The 17,450-nt window shown below is 36.5% G+C and overlaps 2 protein-coding genes and 1 long non-coding RNA gene across 8 annotated transcripts; 2 read left to right on the forward strand and 1 right to left on the reverse strand.

Annotated features, from left to right (window-relative positions):
• Positions 1 to 3,116: 3,116 nt before the first annotated feature.
• On the forward strand, positions 3,117 to 6,170 carry LOC112186195. 2 transcript variants are annotated; one of them, XR_005807554.1, is made up of 9 exons: positions 3,117 to 3,319; positions 3,436 to 4,064; positions 4,175 to 4,300; positions 4,387 to 4,448; positions 4,664 to 4,705; positions 5,458 to 5,513; positions 5,590 to 5,700; positions 5,844 to 5,946; positions 6,029 to 6,170. It is a non-coding gene; the product is annotated as an uncharacterized LOC112186195 (long non-coding RNA). The 2 variants fall into 2 exon arrangements; XR_005807553.1 differs by lacking the exon at positions 4,175 to 4,300.
• A 226-nt stretch (positions 6,171 to 6,396) lies between these two features.
• On the reverse strand, positions 6,397 to 9,889 carry LOC112189275. The gene is made up of 8 exons (XM_024328569.2): positions 9,587 to 9,889; positions 9,366 to 9,494; positions 8,555 to 8,670; positions 8,267 to 8,348; positions 7,976 to 8,035; positions 7,786 to 7,893; positions 7,182 to 7,227; positions 6,397 to 6,967 (listed from the first exon to the last, which is right to left on the reverse strand). Exons 1-8 carry the CDS (start codon positions 9,653 to 9,655, stop codon positions 6,717 to 6,719), a joined length of 861 nt encoding a protein of 286 aa, XP_024184337.1. The 5' UTR covers positions 9,656 to 9,889; the 3' UTR covers positions 6,397 to 6,716.
• A 1,452-nt stretch (positions 9,890 to 11,341) lies between these two features.
• Positions 11,342 to 17,197, forward strand: LOC112185941 (probable ethanolamine kinase). Of its 5 annotated transcripts, XM_024324268.2 has the most exons (15): positions 11,342 to 11,586; positions 11,779 to 11,870; positions 12,010 to 12,116; positions 12,352 to 12,457; positions 12,807 to 12,929; positions 13,080 to 13,171; positions 13,279 to 15,052; positions 15,142 to 15,238; positions 15,317 to 15,337; positions 15,425 to 15,589; positions 15,675 to 15,716; positions 16,471 to 16,526; positions 16,603 to 16,691; positions 16,835 to 16,938; positions 17,022 to 17,197. In XM_024324268.2, exons 1-7 carry the CDS (start codon positions 11,453 to 11,455, stop codon positions 13,366 to 13,368), a joined length of 744 nt encoding a protein of 247 aa, XP_024180036.1. In that variant the 5' UTR covers positions 11,342 to 11,452; the 3' UTR covers positions 13,369 to 15,052; positions 15,142 to 15,238; positions 15,317 to 15,337; positions 15,425 to 15,589; positions 15,675 to 15,716; positions 16,471 to 16,526; positions 16,603 to 16,691; positions 16,835 to 16,938; positions 17,022 to 17,197. The 5 variants fall into 5 exon arrangements, with proteins under 5 accessions (XP_024180036.1, XP_040370582.1, XP_024180035.1 ...); XM_040514648.1 differs by having other exon boundaries at positions 15,142 to 15,337; XM_024324267.2 differs by lacking the exon at positions 15,317 to 15,337.
• The last annotated feature ends 253 nt before the right edge of the window (positions 17,198 to 17,450 follow it).

The raw sequence follows: 17,450 nt of genomic DNA on the forward strand, positions 1-17,450 counted from the left end.
CTAAGGCCTCAAAACCAAGGTGCTTTTGCATCTCATGATAGTCATGTCACAGCAAAACACAACTTTCAAGTCAATTAAGAGTTCATCTATGATACATTAATATACCGACCGATACATCAAGTAGATTAGTTCGATACAGAGGTAAATTCGATTGATTTAAATGTAGACTAATTTGGGATCAAGTCAAGTTTACCTCTGTATCAAATATAGTCTACTTGGTGTATTAATACATTAATGTATCATACAAATTTCTGTCAATTAATTACATGTAATTGTAAAGTTCAAAAGTTTTATATGTTGTAAAATTCGAAAGAGTGAACAAATATAGGCCCAGTACCATTTGGTCTAGTGGCATAAGTCTCCTCTTTGTAAGTGGGAGGTTGTGAGTTCGACTCACAAAAGACTAGTTGTTGATATTATCAAAAAAAAATATAGGAGGTTGAATGCTATTAATGAATGTCAAAACACCGTCCTTTTTCATTTTCGAGCATGAAATTTGTTGAGGTAATACGTGTTAATGTCTTTTTGTCTCCAATAACTAAATTTAAACTTGAATAAGAAGAGTCAGAGGTCGAACCTAACATATTCTCATTATCTGGCCAAGTAAAATTACTAGCATATCCTCTTTATACATTAGAGACATATTAATTAGTAGAGAATGTAGCGTTTCATTTGCCTAGGGGCAATATGGGCAGTTCACATTATTTAGCTATTCCTCCATCATTATTAAAGTAAGTGAAGTAGAGTTTCATTTGCCTGGGGGTAATATGGGCAGTTCATATTATTTAGCTATTCCTCCATCATTAATAAAGTAAGTGAAGTAGAGTTTCATTTGCCTGGGGGTAATATGGGCAGTTCACATTATTTAGCTATTCCTCCATCATTAATAAAGAAAGTGAAGTTACCATCATATCCTCTCAATACATTAGGGACATATAAGTAGAGACTGTAGAATTTCATTAACCTGCAGGCATTATGGGTAGTTCACATATTTAACCGTTCCTCCATCCTTAATTAAGAAAGCTTAGTAATGTCTCTCAGAATTCAAACATTCCACAACGGCTAGTTTCTATTTCTCTCTAAACGAAGCGTTCTCTCTACTCGAAGCTTTCTCTCTCTAAACAAAATTTCCAAGCGTTTGGGTTTTGGGTTTGAGCAAGAGGGTGGAGAGAAACTCTAATGAATTTCCCAAGTGGAATCCTCCCAATCTTCATATGTATTTGGAAAAGTTCAAACTTCGAAGTCTGGCAGCAAATGAATTACGTGTTTGCTACTTGGGGCCCTAAAAAGAAATCATTCACTTTGCTGGACCGTCTCTACTAGCATTTGCTAAGGTATATTTCATCTTTCAATAGTTGAATGGGGTTCGTGTTCATTTTGATTTTTTCTCTTATTTGTTTCCACAAAAATTCCAAATTGAATTTGGGAAGATTTGGATTCTGTTTATGGGGATTTTGGGGAGTCATTATATAATCGAGCTCTATCTACATGAACTATTGGGATACTTTTAGCCGAATCAATTGAAATCATTGATGGTTTCGTTAGGCTTCCCCCTGCTCCAGAGCTTCCCTCTAATTACAGTACTCCCATCCAAGAATATATTCGTATATGTCATGAAGTCCTTAACTACACCACCACCCAAGCAGAAGCCACAGTTGATACCTAAGAGAAAACAAATTTTCTAAAACTACTATCCCTACATCTTATCCGTCCATCTTTTCCTTGATTCATGGTTGATCGATCATATATATTATATAATTAGAGAAGACTCGGAAATACTTCATGGAAGGCAAAGGAGAAAATACTCATTATTGATGGCTGCTTTCCAAGAGAAATGATGCGAGTATATGAGTTTTTTTGGATCAAAAACTTGAGCATGGATTAATTGGGCAGACTCTTCCAGAAAAATTGTTTCTCTATCCTCTGATTGGTAGTCTTTCAACACCTATTTTTTACCTAGTTGCATCATGAACTCCTTGTTGCAATTGCATTAACCCCTCGTTGCAATACATAGTTTAAACATCTCCTCAAAAAAAAAAAGTGTCATTCAACACCTATTTTTTACCTAGTTGCATCATGAACCCCTCGTTGCAATACATAGTTTGAACATCTCCTCAAAAAAAAAAAGGTGTCTTTCAACACCTATTTTTTACCTAGTTGCATCATGAACTCCTCGTTGCAATTGCATTAACCCCTCGTTGCAATGTTTAAATATCTCCTCAAAAAAAAAAAAAAAAATTCAACATCTAGTTGCAGTACATTTTGAACACCTAGTTGCCTATTTGCAATACATAGTTTCAACATCTAGCTAGGTGAGGTGGGTTTATATAAAACATCTTAATCTCTCTCTCTCAGGCCTAGTTAGTAATTTTTCGTATTATACGCGAATAAAACACGTACTTACGTTTTTTTCAAAAATACTTCCGTACTTCATATTTTTGAAAGGGACTCGTTAAATTTCCTGTACTTTTGAAGTCAAAAGTATTATACACATACTATACGCGATTTTTACGTTTTTTTCCTGTATTTTACACATATTATTGAACAAAAATGAATATAAATTAAGAGACAAGCTAGTGTACTGGTGGGTATGAGATACCCTCATTTACAACTATTTGAACAAAAATTTACAAGTATTTAAACCAAAATTACAACATTGAGAACAAAAATTACCATATTCATTTACACTATTTACATATAGTTAAACAAAAATTACAACATTGACAACGAATTTGTTCAAAAGCTTGTAAAAATGTCGTAAAAGATGTAATTACCATTATTAGAACTAAGATTACAATATTGACAACGAATTTGTTCAAAAACTTGTAAAATGGCGTAAGAGATGTAATTACCATTATTAGAACTAAGATTACACAAAGTAGGACTCAAATTACAACTTTGACAACAAAATTTGTTCTCACTTTTGTAAATGTGGGTATGAGATACCCACCACTACACTAGAATTTCCCATAAATTAATATTTTTAATTAAAAAATTTAATTATTTAATTAATTAAAAATATTTTACCGAACTTTTCAACGAACTATAGGATAAAATGTTCGAATAATACACGTACGTATTTTTCACGTACTATATACGTCCCGTTTTTTACTAACTATGCTCTCAGGTCATTGACAACGGTGCAGGTCACTGAAATTTGGTAACAGCTACTATACCTAATTACTGTTGATTTTTATTTTATTTTAATCTTATTAGTTTTTTCTTCCTGAATCTCCTGTGAGGGTTTGGGGAACTCATCAATCCACCCTTCATTTTGCAGGGCACCGTGGGTCCTTTGGATCCTATTGTTTCCATTTGGGTACTCTCTCTTCTCCAATTGTGTTTTCATTTGCGTGTAATATAATCATTGGCTTGTGTAGTTGTGTTAATGCCTCTCACTCTCTCTAATGAAATTGATTATTTTTCCTCATGCAGCGCTTACCAGTGCTTGTAACAATTGTTGTTTTGGTTGTTTTTCTATGGTGGGCAGAATATATAGGATATGGTTCAACACAGTGTAAGACTAATTCAGTTTTGTTTTCTTTTTTCTTTCCCTCACTTTTTAAAGCTCGTTATAGCTTCTGCAGTTAAGATACAGTACGTATCAGTTCTTGTTTTGATGACTACATCTAAAGCTTTGTTTTAGTTTTTTCCCCACTTCAGTTTCCAAATAATATTGTTTTCGTCTTGTGTGGTTTACTAAGAAACTTAGAAGTCATCATATGATTTATGCATTCAGAATCGCCAAGGCTTCTCGCGTTGCATCAGAACATGAGATAAGTACTTCCACTGTTTCAAATTCCATGCTCTGGTTTCTAAAGTGGTTGCCATGTGTTTTACTCATATGGCGACCTGTTCTGTAACATGTCTGTAGAACTGAAGCAATGTGTTTTGAATTTGTTTCTAGGGCTTAGCTTATGTTCTAGCAATGTGTTCTACTCAAATGGTGGCCTGTCCTTAACATGTATGTAGAACTTAGCTTCTGTTCTCGCAAAGAATGGTTCATCTCTGCTTCTCTTGATAGATCTGTTCTGCTTTGGGATCAGATGGGTAAGAAGTGCCAGGTATACACGCTGACCTATGAGTATTGGGTACTATTTCTTATGTTATCCTGCATTTTAAATGATTTCTAATTCAGTTTTGTTTTCCTTTTTCTTTCCCTCACTTTTTAAAGCTCCGTTATAGCTTCTGCAATTAAGATACAGTATCAGTTCTTGTTTTGATGACTACATCTAAACCTTTGTTTTCGGGTCCTAATATCTGTTGTGCGTATTTTTAGTGTGGAGAGAATCTATGCACGGTAAGGAATGGAAGCCATCTAGGTTGTCTATGCTGTGCTTCGTTGTGCCTATTTGACTTTACTGACACATTGTCATAATACATCAGGTTTAGGGGGAGAGGCTGATGCTAGAATGGAAGCATGTTCTTAAATACACAAACAATACAAGGTGCATTCTACTTACCTCTAATTATTTCAATTACAAGTGAGCTGAGAGAAACTGAAGGCATGAGCCTGCCTGCATCTCCTCATCATTGTGTCCATTGGTTCATTCAAGCTGGTCTATATATCAAATGTACAGCTTACTCTTGTTATTTTCTGCGTTTGTTTCACTTGTCCAACTAATTCACTGAAAGGATCGATGCTCTGTATTTCCATTTTCAGGAAGCACTGGGAAATATGCTTTTAGCGCGTGGCCTCACTTAGGTCAGTTTCTCATTTAACGTATTGGCCTTTATTCTCATATGGCTTTTGCTATGCTACATTATGGATTTTTTAGTTGGTTGAAATTTCTTGTGAAGTTACACCGTGGTCTGTTCTGGTTCCACCTTAGATTGACCGATATATTGGTAGAGAAATTCTCCTGTTGTCATTCTAGTAAGGAGACCAAAAATTCACTTTTTCCTTACGCACGGTCCCTGCTGTCTTTATACAGTTATTGACTATATGTGCATTGCCTCATGTGCACGAGAACGGATACTGTTTGAAGTGCATGCTTCAAGCAATTGGCAGGAACTGTACTTCTAGGCTGGTTTTCATTTCTCAAATATTTTTTCTTTGTACCCGTATTGCAGTAGGTTTTACCGAGTTATTTAAACTGGCTTAGAATGGATCTTAAGGACCCAATATCTGATGATCAGTAAGCCTAAACTGTCAGTGCGTTAATTTTTTGGCACATATCCACACACATGCATGATGCATCTCCGGTCCTTAAATACCAATGCTCCTCAAGTACTCCTAAACAGTACTGCGAGGATTAGGTTGAAGCATAATCAAGTTGTACTCATGTAGTGTAGTATGTTCCCTTGTATGTTCGAGTTCTTTATGCACTATAGCACAAGATATGTTTGAGTACTGCTCGGCACTCCATAGGATATTGAACTTTTTGTTTGTTTCGTTTATATGGCAACATCTGCGGCTATCAGTTTGTTATTTGAAATTTACTTTTTCATATGCAGCTTCATATCAGAGTTCTCCAGGTGCAAAGAATAAGACCGATTCCAATAGCACAACTGTGGGTACTTCATTTGCTTTTTTCGGAAACTTCTCTTTCAGCAACATTTTGTGACTTCAATAATTTTTTGCTGCAGATATTTGTTGGAAATCTGGATGCTAACATTACTGATGATCCAGTATGGTGAGCTAGTACATGTTAAGACACCAGCAGGCAAGTGATGTGGGTTTGTTCAGTTCACAGACAGGTAGGCTGATTGGCTTGTCAACTCTTCTTTTTTATCTCATGATCTTGCCACACTGATTTGACTCTTTCATATGTTTTGGGTTTGAATATCAGACAATCTGACTATTCTCTTGTTTTTTCCTTTTTTTCTTCTTGATACATTAGGAGCCGTGCTGCTGAGGCTTTGCAAGGATTAAACAATTCTCAGCTTGGGGAACAAAATATCCAACTTTCTTGGGGTTGCAGTCCTTCAAACAAGCAGCAGCAGGTGCTTTGCTTAACATAAGAACTTAATGGAATTTGCAGACAACACTGACCCCAACTTATATGTATCTGATTGTATTTTCCAGGCTCAGGCAGATCCAAACCAATGGAATGCTGGCTATTATGGATACTAGCTCCGACTCAGCTTCCTATTGTTTTTCTTTGTCCCTGTAAATAAATCCTTACCTGCACATGTATTTCACTCTGTGAGGTTGTATGTGATATGCAGTATAGCTAATGCAATTTCTAAGTGAATTTTTTGCTCTGCTCTGAGTTGCCCAGTAATTTCTTAAAAAGTTTGGCCTTCAATTTTTTTTTTCGGTTGCTAGCCAATTATAGGGGATGAATTTTAGCCCTCTGCTCATAATGTGGAGTGCAACATTGACAAGTAAAGTGATCCTAGATAGGGGATGAAAGGGGAAAAACTACCAACAAGTTATAATCGGGAACTTCGTTTACAGTTCAGAAAAAACCATCGCATTTGAAATCAAGCAAAAATAAAAGTACTCACATTGCTGCCTAAAATAACTAGTACTTGTGTGCTAGCATTTGGCTATTCCAAAGTGTACAACATGCCGGTATATATACAAAATTCACTATTAACGATTATATTCATGACAATTATCCAACAATTGAGGACATTCAAGCTTCATTCTCAGTAGAACAGGAGTGGAATTCTCTTGTTGGATTGTACCACGTATACATGGACCACCCCAATCAGCGAAGGCACGCAAGGATAACTCCACAACTGTATCTGGTCGGTATATTGAACGATTAACACGCCTTCTTTACTCCGTGGGCATTTTCTACCATTTCATTTTTGGTCAATAGATGCTTCTCTTCCTCGTCAAGTCTTTCCAACCATTTCAGTCCAAGATCACATCCTGCTTTTGCAGCGATCTGAAACCGCTCTCTTGCCATTCCTGCCTGGTCTCTTACAAGGCTTTCTGCATTCTTTCTTGCCTTTCTGGCTAAAGAACCCCTTTTTGAAGTCAAGTTCATCACAGATTCTGGGACTTCAACACCTAAGACATGCAAATATGTTATTAAGAGTGAAAGTTCTTGACATGGGAACGGAAATATAAGTTCTGGCTGCAACAGACCATTATTTCTATTTGAAGAATCACCCTACATAGAAATGGATCTATGTCAAGAACTTAACATATTGCAGTTATTCGTTGGGAATCTTGACGATTATTCTGCAATAACATAAAAGAAGCATGGTGGGGAGGAACAGACCTTGAAGAAGAAGAGACCCATATGCTATAGCTGCACCAGCATGTCCCTGCATATATTAAATTAAAAGAACAGTTCAAAACAGAGCACTGGTTGAAGAAACAATGATATTCTCAGTATAGAGTCTGAGCGGAATCAAACGTGACAAACTTCTAAATATTTATTTTGTAAATAATAACTCTGTCAGACTAATTTTAACGGTGTGCAAACAGTATCTCCCCCAATTTTTGTTTCTTCCCACTTTGGGATAGCATCCAATCCCATTTCTACATAAAGTAGAACTCAGGCATGCCATTATTGCTAACAGTATAAAATATAAAATGCCACTTCCTTGATTAGAGGAAGTGAGAGAGTCGGACCAACTTAGCACGCACTCATTTGTAAATACAAGACAGTGCTGCTCAAGCCAAACATGCAAACTTTTTCAGTTGCTCACATAGTCAAATGAGAAAATAATCTATAACTGGTTTTGCCCAACAAAAATCTATAACTACTAGAAAAGATCAAATGTAATGAAAATCTATAACCACTACAACAGTTCAAATGTAAACAATCTCAACGACAACATGGTCCAAAACTGGGTATGCAGTAACAGGAGCTTTATTACCTTCTCTGATGCCCTATGGAAACACCATAAGGCGGAGGCAACATCTTTCTTGACACAGTCTCCGGTCAGATACACAGCACCCAGAAGGTAAAGAGCACCAGGATGCAACTATAAAAATACCAAGCTCTAGTTAGACCTTGAAATAGATGGTGGAAGCACTATTATTTGCATCAACGTTGTGAAAACCTACCTGGTCAACTGCCTTCTCCAGATAATGGAAAGCTTGTTGATCCGATTGGACATATTTGTTCTAAAAAGCACCCAAGCGCAAACAACATAAAGTAATACTAAAGAGAAAAGTAAAAGCAGAGGAAAAAAAATACAACAAAACAATGGGAAAAACCCAACTGAAAGGGGAAACTTTATCACATGAGTCATCAGAATTCACACATTGGGAACAAAACCCATAAAAACTAAATATACTGCACATACAAATTGCTTGATAAGAGCAACAATGATACAATTTTCTTAGAGTTTATACCTCAACTCTAAGACGACAAGCAAGTTCATATTGTGCATCTGCATCACCCATATTTGCCGCTTCAACTAACAAAGCAGCTCCTCTGTTATGAAGAAAACAGCAAAACTATCAATCACATGACATCTTTTTATTTGATTATATGCCCCATGATACATCACACAGTAGTAATGTTGGGAATGCAGACCACCATGAGTGAAGTAACACAAAATAATGAAGAACCACCATGAGTGAAGTAACACAAAATAATGAAGAAAAGAGTAGATAAATTTTTTTAGGAAGTACACTCACATAGCTTTGCACGCCCCTGGGACATGGTATTTCAAATGCAATCTGGACAACCAATACCTGGCATGGGTATTTGAGTTGTCAGTCTCTAGAGCCAACTCAAAATTATCTTTTGCTGCCTGATGTGATAAAAACAATTGTGTCAGAACAGACTTTTTCTTTCTATTAACAAAACCCTATATTATGATCAGAAGGAAGGAGGGGGTAATGCTCCAGCCTTCCCTATTTGCTTTGAATGATATCCATATCTTGCCTCAAATTTGGAAGCCTAAATCATCAAATTAGCTAATGAGGGCAATTGAAAGCAAATCACGGATTTTATGCCAGTAGCCTTTTATTATAAATATTACTCCTTTCCTGTCCTCCAAAACCAAATGCCAAAACCATCGGAAAGACAGAAACCCAAATTATCAATTTCCGTTTGTTTTCACACATTTTCTCATAAACAAAAGCATATCTTCAATTCAATAACCCCTGCTCTTGCTCCTTTCATCTTCAACCTTATCAAACCTACACTATCTTCTGGTCCAAGGCTTCGATTTCAACCAAGCTTTAACTTGTGGGTCAGTTCACAATCTACATCTTCATATCACTAATCAAGACACCAACTTTCTATCCCTTTTTCTAGGTTCCCACTAGTTTTCCAATTCTAACTTCATCTCCGGCATTGACAGCAATGTTGAAAAAGTAAAAAAAAAAAAACCCATCACCACATTACCCTCCAAACTCCTTTTAAGACTCCTGGTTTTCACCACCAAAACTCAACCCCACCCAGAAAAATACATACCAAAATGTAATACAATTGGGTCTTTACCCTTAATAAAGGAATGAGGCGGCGATCATTGAGCTCGCAGTAATCAATGACTCTATCAACTTCCTTCAGAGCGCTCCACCCTTTGGCTATTAACTCCATCGCCTTCTTGTTCCTATCGTGCATCGCTCTCTGCAAAACCAATCAAACCCAAAATACGTAAAGAAATGGACTGGAGAGCTAGTTTCAGGCAATGTAAGAACAATAGGCAGTGAAATACTGACCCTTTGAGTGAACTGAGCAAATCCATTGACGGCTCTCCAGCTGAGCTTGTTCAAGAGCTGCCGCTGCATCGTCGTCGTCTGATTTGGTTCTCGACCCGAATCCTAAACGGAGCGGGTTAACCCGTTTAACACAGAATTGGTACGCTGCTCCGTCGCTAAGTTTAAACGTACGTAGCTCCGTCGCCGGTGATATCAGTCTGGGGTTTGGGTAAAGACGAGAAGAGGAGAGAGCGGGTTTGGTAAAAGAAGCGGGTAGGAAATGAATAAAGGGTTTGGCCCTAGCTATACTTTTTTTTTTCTTTCTTTTTTATGGACTCTCGAAAAAGATTTTCGGCAATTAATATCTTCGACGTGTCTTAAATAATTTTCAAGAATGTCATTGTGGTACGATTACGGAAGTTGAAAGAGAACGAACCTTATACCATTGTGTTAGAGGTTATGATAATTTTTGCGCTGGCATACAATTTGGTGTAAAAGGATGCTTTTGTTTACGGTATTAACTCCATACCTGTTCACGAGTTTGTGTATGATAATATGATATGAAGAGGTTATGTGTTTTTCACATAAAAAACAGAGTAATGTTTACAAGCGCATGTGTTCGTGAATTTGTGTTATGGCCTTGTTTTGATTTGATTTCTCTTCAATCTCGAAAGTTATTTTTTCCTTATTAATATTCGAAACGCAACTGTATACTCTAAATTAATAATTTCATATTAATCAAAGTAAGATCTTGAATTAATCAAATGCTTAATTGCATCCCTTCATACCTTTATTAGATTTTATTTCCGTTGCTTTATTGTCTCTAGTATTTCTCTTATTATCTCATATTTTGATGTAGTTTATACATTTTTAAGCTGTAATTTTTCTTATGTTTATTATTAATAAAATGGTTGACTATTATTCTTAAAAAAAAAAAAAAAGTAAGATCTTGAATGAATCTCTCGATTGATCATTGTGAAAGTGAATGGCAAATCAAGCTCTTTTCATTTTTGTCTTGTTTATTTAAATAGAGCTCCTTTTTAAAAGGCACAATTCAACACCTGGCTCATTCTCATCGCCCTTCGACTGTGACAATGCAAAAAGGGCACTTGTTGGTAATCTAATATAATAATTTGCTTTCATATAATAACAAATCCAAGTAACAGCAAACTTTTGTAGCCTCTTGACCAAGGGCCAAGAGCCTCACATAAAGTCAAAGATTGCATTGATGAATTCCAAGTACTTAAAATAGTGACAGTAACCCAAATGATATATAAATTAAACTAGAAAAATTCCAATTCTATAACCAAAAAGTAAACGTTTCCAACGGTTATCATCAGCATTTCGGTCTACACAAGTTATCTTAATTTAAAAAATATTTAGCAGTATATTAATATACAAAATGCATAAAATAATATTATACAACAATTTCATTTCAATTATGTGCACGCATAACACATGTTATATATTATTTATACACTAGAAAAACAATATCGACGACTTCATCATAAATATAATTCCTTCTAGTGCAAGTAAGGGTTTCCAATTTATACAAGTCATTCAGAAAATAAACCAGTCAAAACCAAAAATAAAATGAAATTGGAAGAAAAAAGAAAAGAGAGGGAAAAAAAAAAAGAAAAAAAAAGAAAGAAGGTCGGCCATATGCCAAGAAAAGAGCAGGCTAATCCAGACGGGGGCACATCCGTCATTTCACCAACGCCCTCCCAATCGGAATAGCTGGCGCTGGCGCTTCTATATAAACCTGGAGAAATGCTCGGTTTCTTCCTGAAAACGTTGCGCTTGAAAATCGAAGCAAAAAAAGGGAAAAGAAAAAAAATTAAAAAAAAAATTCAAAAACGAGAAGAAGAAAAATCGTTGAAGGTGAAAATGGGAGCGGTGAAGAACATCTGGAACGAGAGGGAAGTAGCTGAAGCTCCAGATTGCTCTCAGATCCAAATCCCCACTTCTTCTCTCTCCGTCGACCCTTCCCTCCCTCTCCCCCAAATCACGCCGCTCATAACGTCCGTCTCTCTCTCTCTACATTTTCCGGTGCTTCATTTTCATTTTTTATTTCCGGTTTTTGTTATCGGAAAAAAAAAATTAATCAGACGGCGTGATTCGGATTTGTTAAGTTTTGGTTTGGTTTGATTTGATTGGAATGAGCTTGGATATGTGTGTGAATTCATATGTTGCTGTGGAATTTTGATTTGCAGAGAGTTGTGCAAGGATCTTTTTGAGAAATGGTCAAATTTGGACGATTCTCGCTTCTCGGTCGAGACGGTTTCCGGCGGCATCACGAATCTGTGTGAGTGTTTTTTTTTTTTTTTTTTTGCGTGTTTGATTATCGGAATTGGTTTGTATAAGCTAAGAGGAATCATGGCTTATCTATGTGAAATTGTGATTCGCTTTAGTTTTGATGAGTCTGTGTTCATCAATACATGCAGTACTGAAGGCTACTGCGAAGGAGGAAGGTGGAAATGACGTGTCTGTAACAGTCAGATTGTATGGCCCTAACACCGATTACGTTATCAATCGCGAAAGAGAATTGCAGGTAATTTTTGTGAACATCTATAGCTGTTGGAAAGGATTTTTGTTGTTAGGATTTTTCATGGAAGATGTGAAAGAATGGAATTCGATTTGTTGTATCTGCTGAAGGGTCTTGATATATGACTTGTAACTGTCTGCTGTAGTCCGGTTGGTAAATTAATTTTTCCTTCGTCATTGACATTGTTGATGATATTTTACTTGTGCTTCACTTTGTAATTGCTCGCTGCATATCTGTTCAGGCGATCAAGTACCTCTCGGCCGCAGGGTTTGGTGCAAATTTGCTTGCAGTTTTTGGAAATGGAATGGTGCAGTCGTTTATAAATGCACGTACACTTGTCCCATTAGGTAGGTAATATATTTTTCTTTGATAAGTAACATATATTTAATGAAAGAAGTTCCAATGGGAGGAGCCAAACATGTAAAAAGTGCAGTATAACATAAATAAGAAAAATCTACTCTTCAAAAGCTCTTCTTGTCAGGTTGTTTTTTTAGTTAATTTCTTGATGTCAACTACATATTTCTAAACGCTTTATTTTTACAAATGTTTTTGGAGGCATTCTCTTCAATACAAAACTGGTATACAAACTTCAAGACAGAAGTTCATTTTCATTGAAATAAATCATATGCATTTTCAGGGTTCTTGGTGAACTGAATCAGTCTATTGACATGATTTAAATTCTTCCCATCTCGGCAGACATGAGAAATCCAAAGCTGGCCGCCGAAATTGCGAGGGAACTACGCAGATTCCATCAGGTGGAAATTCCAGGTTCTAAGGAACCTCAGCTGTGGATTGACATGTTCAAGTTCTACGAGAAAGGTATCTTTGTTTGATGATCAGTTACCATGCTTTGTGGCTAAGTTGAAGTTTGGCAATTAGAAGTGGTCTGTTTTGTAGAGTATCCTTATTAACTTGAAATTCAGTTCATATGTGTAATTTTCTCATTGTTGAGTTGGCTTCTTGTTGCAGCCTCTTCTCTTGAATTTGATGACAGCGAGAAGCAGAAAATCTACAAAACTATTTCATTTAGTGAAGTTTACAATGAAATCGTTGAGCTCAAGGTATCCTTCACTATTATTGTTTACTTGGTTGTTCTTGTTACTGATTTTATCAGTATATTGTGTTCTAGTGAATTTAATCCTGGATGCCTCTGCTGATAATGGAACAGGAATTGACTAGCCATTTTAATGCTCCGGTGGTTTTTTCTCACAATGACTTGCTTTCTGGAAATATAATGGCTAATGATGAGATTGTATGAGTTCTTTTGGACAAGAAACATAAGGATGGATTGGGCTGAGTTTTCAAGAAAAATTGTTTCCCTATCCGATCGGTAGTCTTTCTATTACCTTTTTTTTTTACCTTGTTGCATTTCATCAACCACTAGTTGCAATATAGTTGCATATAGTTGCATCTCCTTAAAAAAAAAATTAAAAAAAATGCAACATATAGTTGCATCAACAACTGGTTGCAATACATTTTCAACACCTGGTGCTTCAACTCCTAGTTGCAATACACAATATCAACACTTAGTTGCATCAACTCCTATCTGCAATACATAGTTTCATACATTTTCAACACCTGGTTGCAATACATTTTCAACACCTGGTGCTTCAACTCCTAGTTGCAATACACAATATCAACACTTAGTTGCATCAACTCCTATCTGCAATACATAGTTTCATACATTTTCAACACCTGGTTGCAATACATTTTCAACACCTGGTGCTTCAACTCCTAGTTGCAATACACAATATCAACACCTAGTTGCATCAACACCTATTAGCAATACATAGTTTCATACATTTTCAACACCTGGTTGCAATACATTTTCAACACCTGGTTGCATCAACTCCTAGTATTCGACACCTGGTTCCATCAACTCCTAGTTGCAATATCAACACCTAGTTGCATCTCAATACATAATTTCATACATTTTCAACACCTGGTTGCATCAACTCCTATTTGCAATAGTTTCAACACCTAGCTAGGTATGGAACATTTTAATCTCTCTCTCTCTCTCTCTCTCTCTCTCTCTCTCTATCTGGTCATTGACAACGGTGCTCAGGTCACTGAAATTTGGTAACAGGTACTATCCCTAATTACTGTTTTGATAATTACATCTATAGCTTTGTTTTAGTTTTTTGTCCACCTCAGTTTCCAAATATTGTCTTCGTCTTGTGTGGTTTTCTAAGAAACTTAGAAGTCATCATATGATTTATGCATTCAGAATTGCCAAGGCTTCTCTCGTTGCATCAGAACATGAGATAAGTACTTCCACAATTTCAAATTCCATGCTTTGGTTTCTAAAGTGGTTGCCATGTGTTTTACTCAAATGGCGGCCTGTACTGTAACATGTCTGTAGAACTGAAGCAATGTGTTTTGAATTTGTTTCTAGGGCTTAGCTTATGTTCTAGCAATGTGTTCTACTCAATTTGTTTCTAGGGCTTAACTTAGCTTATGTTCTCGCAAAGAATGGTTCATCTCTGCTTCTCTTGATAGATTTATTCTGCTTTGGGATCAGCTTCTGCAATTAAGATACAGTATCAGTTCTTGTTTTGATGACTGCATCTAAACCTTTGTTTTAGTTTTTTGTGCACTTCAGTTTCCAAATATTGTCTTTGTCTTGTGTGGTTTACTAAGAAATTTAGAAGTCATCATATGATTTATGCATTCAGAATTGCCTAGGCTACTCGAGTTGCATCAGAATATGAGATAAGTACTTTCACTATTTCAAAGGCCATGCTCTGGTTTCTAAAGTGATTACCTTGTGTTTTACTCAAATGGCAGCCTGTGCTGAACATGTCTGTAGAACTGAAGCAATGTGTTTTGAATTTGTTTGTAGGGCTGTCTAACTTTGTTTATGTTCTCACAGAGAGTGGTTCATCTCTGCTTCTCTTGATAGATCTGTTCTGCTTTGGGATCAGATGGGTAAGAAGTGCCAGGTATACACGCTGACCTATGGGTATTGGGTACTGTTTTTTTATGTTATCCTGCATTTTTAAATAATTTCTAGTTTTCATTCGTATGCTAGTGTCTTTGCATGTCTGTACAAAGACGGCTTGCTACAGCTAATAAAGGTCATGAATACACGTGGATTTAGAAGGTTGGGAGCTTTATTGTTGCATCTGGTATGACACAGTTAGCATGGCTGATATTGTTATATAAATATTGTTTTCGGGTCCTAATATCTGTTGTGCGTATTTTAGTGTGAAGAGAATCTATGCACGGTAAGGAAATGGAAGCCATCTAGGTTATCTATGCTGTTCTTCGTTGTGCCTATTTGACGCTACTGACACATTGTCATGATACATCAGGTTTAGGGGGAGAGGCTGATGCTAGAATGGGAGCATGTTCTTAAATACACAAACAATACAAGGTGCATTCTACAAGTGAGCTGAGAGAAACTGAAGGCATGAGCCTGCCTGCATCTCCTCATCATTGTGTCCATTGGTTCATTCAAGCTGGTCTATATATCAAATGTACAGCTTACTCTTGTTATTTTCTGTGTTTGTTTCACTTGTCCAACTAATTCACTGAAAGGATGCTCTGTATTTCCATTTTCAGGAAGCACTGAGAAATATGCTTTTAGCGCGTGTCCTCACTTAGGTCAGTTTCACATTTAACGTATTGGCCTTTATTCTCATATGGCATTTGCTATGCTACATTATGGATTTTTTAGTTGGTTGAAATTTCTTGTGAAGTTACACCGTGGTCTGTTCTGGTTCCACCTTAGATTGACCAGTATATTGGTAGGGAAATTCTCCTGTTGTCATTCTAGTAAGAGACCAAAAATTCACTTTTTCCTTACGCACGGCTCCCTGCTGTCTTTATATATTTATTGACTATATGTGCATTGCCTCATGTGCACGAGAATGGATACTGTTTGGAGTGCATGCTTCAAGCAATTGGCAGGAACTGTACTTCTAGGCTGGTTTTCATTTCTCAAATATTTTTTCTTTGTACCCGTATCGTTTTACCAAGTTATTTATACTGGGTTAGACTGGATCTTGAGGACCCAATATTTGTTATGTAAGCCCATGCAGAATCTTGTTGTTAATTTTTTGGCACATATCCGCACACATGCATGATGCATCTCCGGTCCTTAAATACCAATGCTCCTCAAGCACTCCTAAACAGTACTGTGAGGATTAGGTTGAAGCATAATCAAGTTGTACTAATGTAGCATAAGATATGTTCCCTTGTATGTTCGAGTTCTTTATGCACTATAGAATAAGATATGTTTGAGTACTGCTCGGCACCCCATAGGATATTGAACTTTTTGTTTGTTTCGTTTATATGGTAACTTCTGCAGCTATCAGTTTGTTATTCACTTATTTGAAATTTACTTTTTCATATGCAGCTTCATATCAGAGTTCTCCATGTGCAAAGAATAAGACTGATTCCAATAACACAATTGTGGGTACTTCATTTGCTTTTTTGGGAAACTTCTCTTTCAGCAACATTTTGTGACTTCAATAATTTTTTGCTGCAGATATTTGTTGGAAATCTGGATGCTAACATTACTGATGATCCAGTATGGTGAGCTAGTAAGTGATGTGGGTTTGTTCAGTTCACAGACAGGTAGGTTGATTGGCTTGTCAACTCTTTTTTTTTTTGTCTCATGATCTTGCCACACTGATCTGACTCTTTCATATGTTTTGGGTTTGAATAGCAGACAATCTGACTATTCTCTTGTTTTTTCTTTTTTCTTTTTGATACATTAGGAGCCCTGCTGCAGAGGGCTTTGCAAGGATTAAACAATTCTCAGCTTGGGGAACAAAATATCCAACTTTCTTGGGGTTGCAGTCCTTCAAACAAGCAGCAACAGGTGCTTTGCTTTAACATAAGAACTCAATGGAATTTGCAGACAACACTGACCCCAACTGATATGTATCTGATTGTATTTTCCAGGCTCAGGCAGATCCAAACCAATGGAATGCTGGCTATTATGGATATTAGCTCCGACTCAGCTTCCTATTGTTTTTCTTTGTCCCAGTAAATAAATCCTTACCTGCACATGTATTGAACTCTGTGAGGTTGTATGTGATATGCTATAATGCAATTTCTAAGTGAATTTTTTTCTTTGATCCGAGTTGCCCAGTAATTTCTTAAAAAGTTTGGCCATTAAGGTGGTCTGTTAATCAAAATAATTGCCAATGGGATTTCAAATTTTTTTTTTTTCGGTTGCTAGCCAATTATAGGGGATGAATTTTAGCCCTCTGTTCATAATGTGGAGTGCAACATTGACAATCTCACATGTAAAGTGATCCTAGATTCCTAGTCCGTAACTAACCAAGAAAACCACGGTCAGGTACAAATTAGATTCGATGTAAGGAGAGG

The sequence above is a fragment of the Rosa chinensis genome, chromosome 2 (genome assembly GCF_002994745.2).
Source record: "Rosa chinensis cultivar Old Blush chromosome 2, RchiOBHm-V2, whole genome shotgun sequence".
Classification (NCBI taxonomy): domain Eukaryota; kingdom Viridiplantae; phylum Streptophyta; class Magnoliopsida; order Rosales; family Rosaceae; genus Rosa; species Rosa chinensis.

Excerpts from the sequence above, each read along its gene's own strand:
- LOC112189275 (XM_024328569.2), bottom strand. The coding sequence starts at position 9,655 with ATGCAGCGGCAGCTCTTGAACAAGCTCAGCTGGAGAGCCGTCAATGGA. Across the intron at positions 8,671-9,365 it reads GCCTCATTCCTTTATTAAGG|GCAGCAAAAGATAATTTTGA; the intron begins GTAAAGACCCAA and ends TTATCACATCAG. Across the intron at positions 7,228-7,785 it reads TCCATAGGGCATCAGAGAAG|GGACATGCTGGTGCAGCTAT; the intron begins GTAATAAAGCTC and ends TAATATATGCAG.
- LOC112185941 (XM_040514648.1), top strand. The coding sequence starts at position 11,453 with ATGGGAGCGGTGAAGAACATCTGGAACGAGAGGGAAGTAGCTGAAGCT. Across the intron at positions 11,587-11,778 it reads CAAATCACGCCGCTCATAAC|AGAGTTGTGCAAGGATCTTT; the intron begins GTCCGTCTCTCT and ends TTTGATTTGCAG. Across the intron at positions 11,871-12,009 it reads CGGCGGCATCACGAATCTGT|TACTGAAGGCTACTGCGAAG; the intron begins GTGAGTGTTTTT and ends CAATACATGCAG.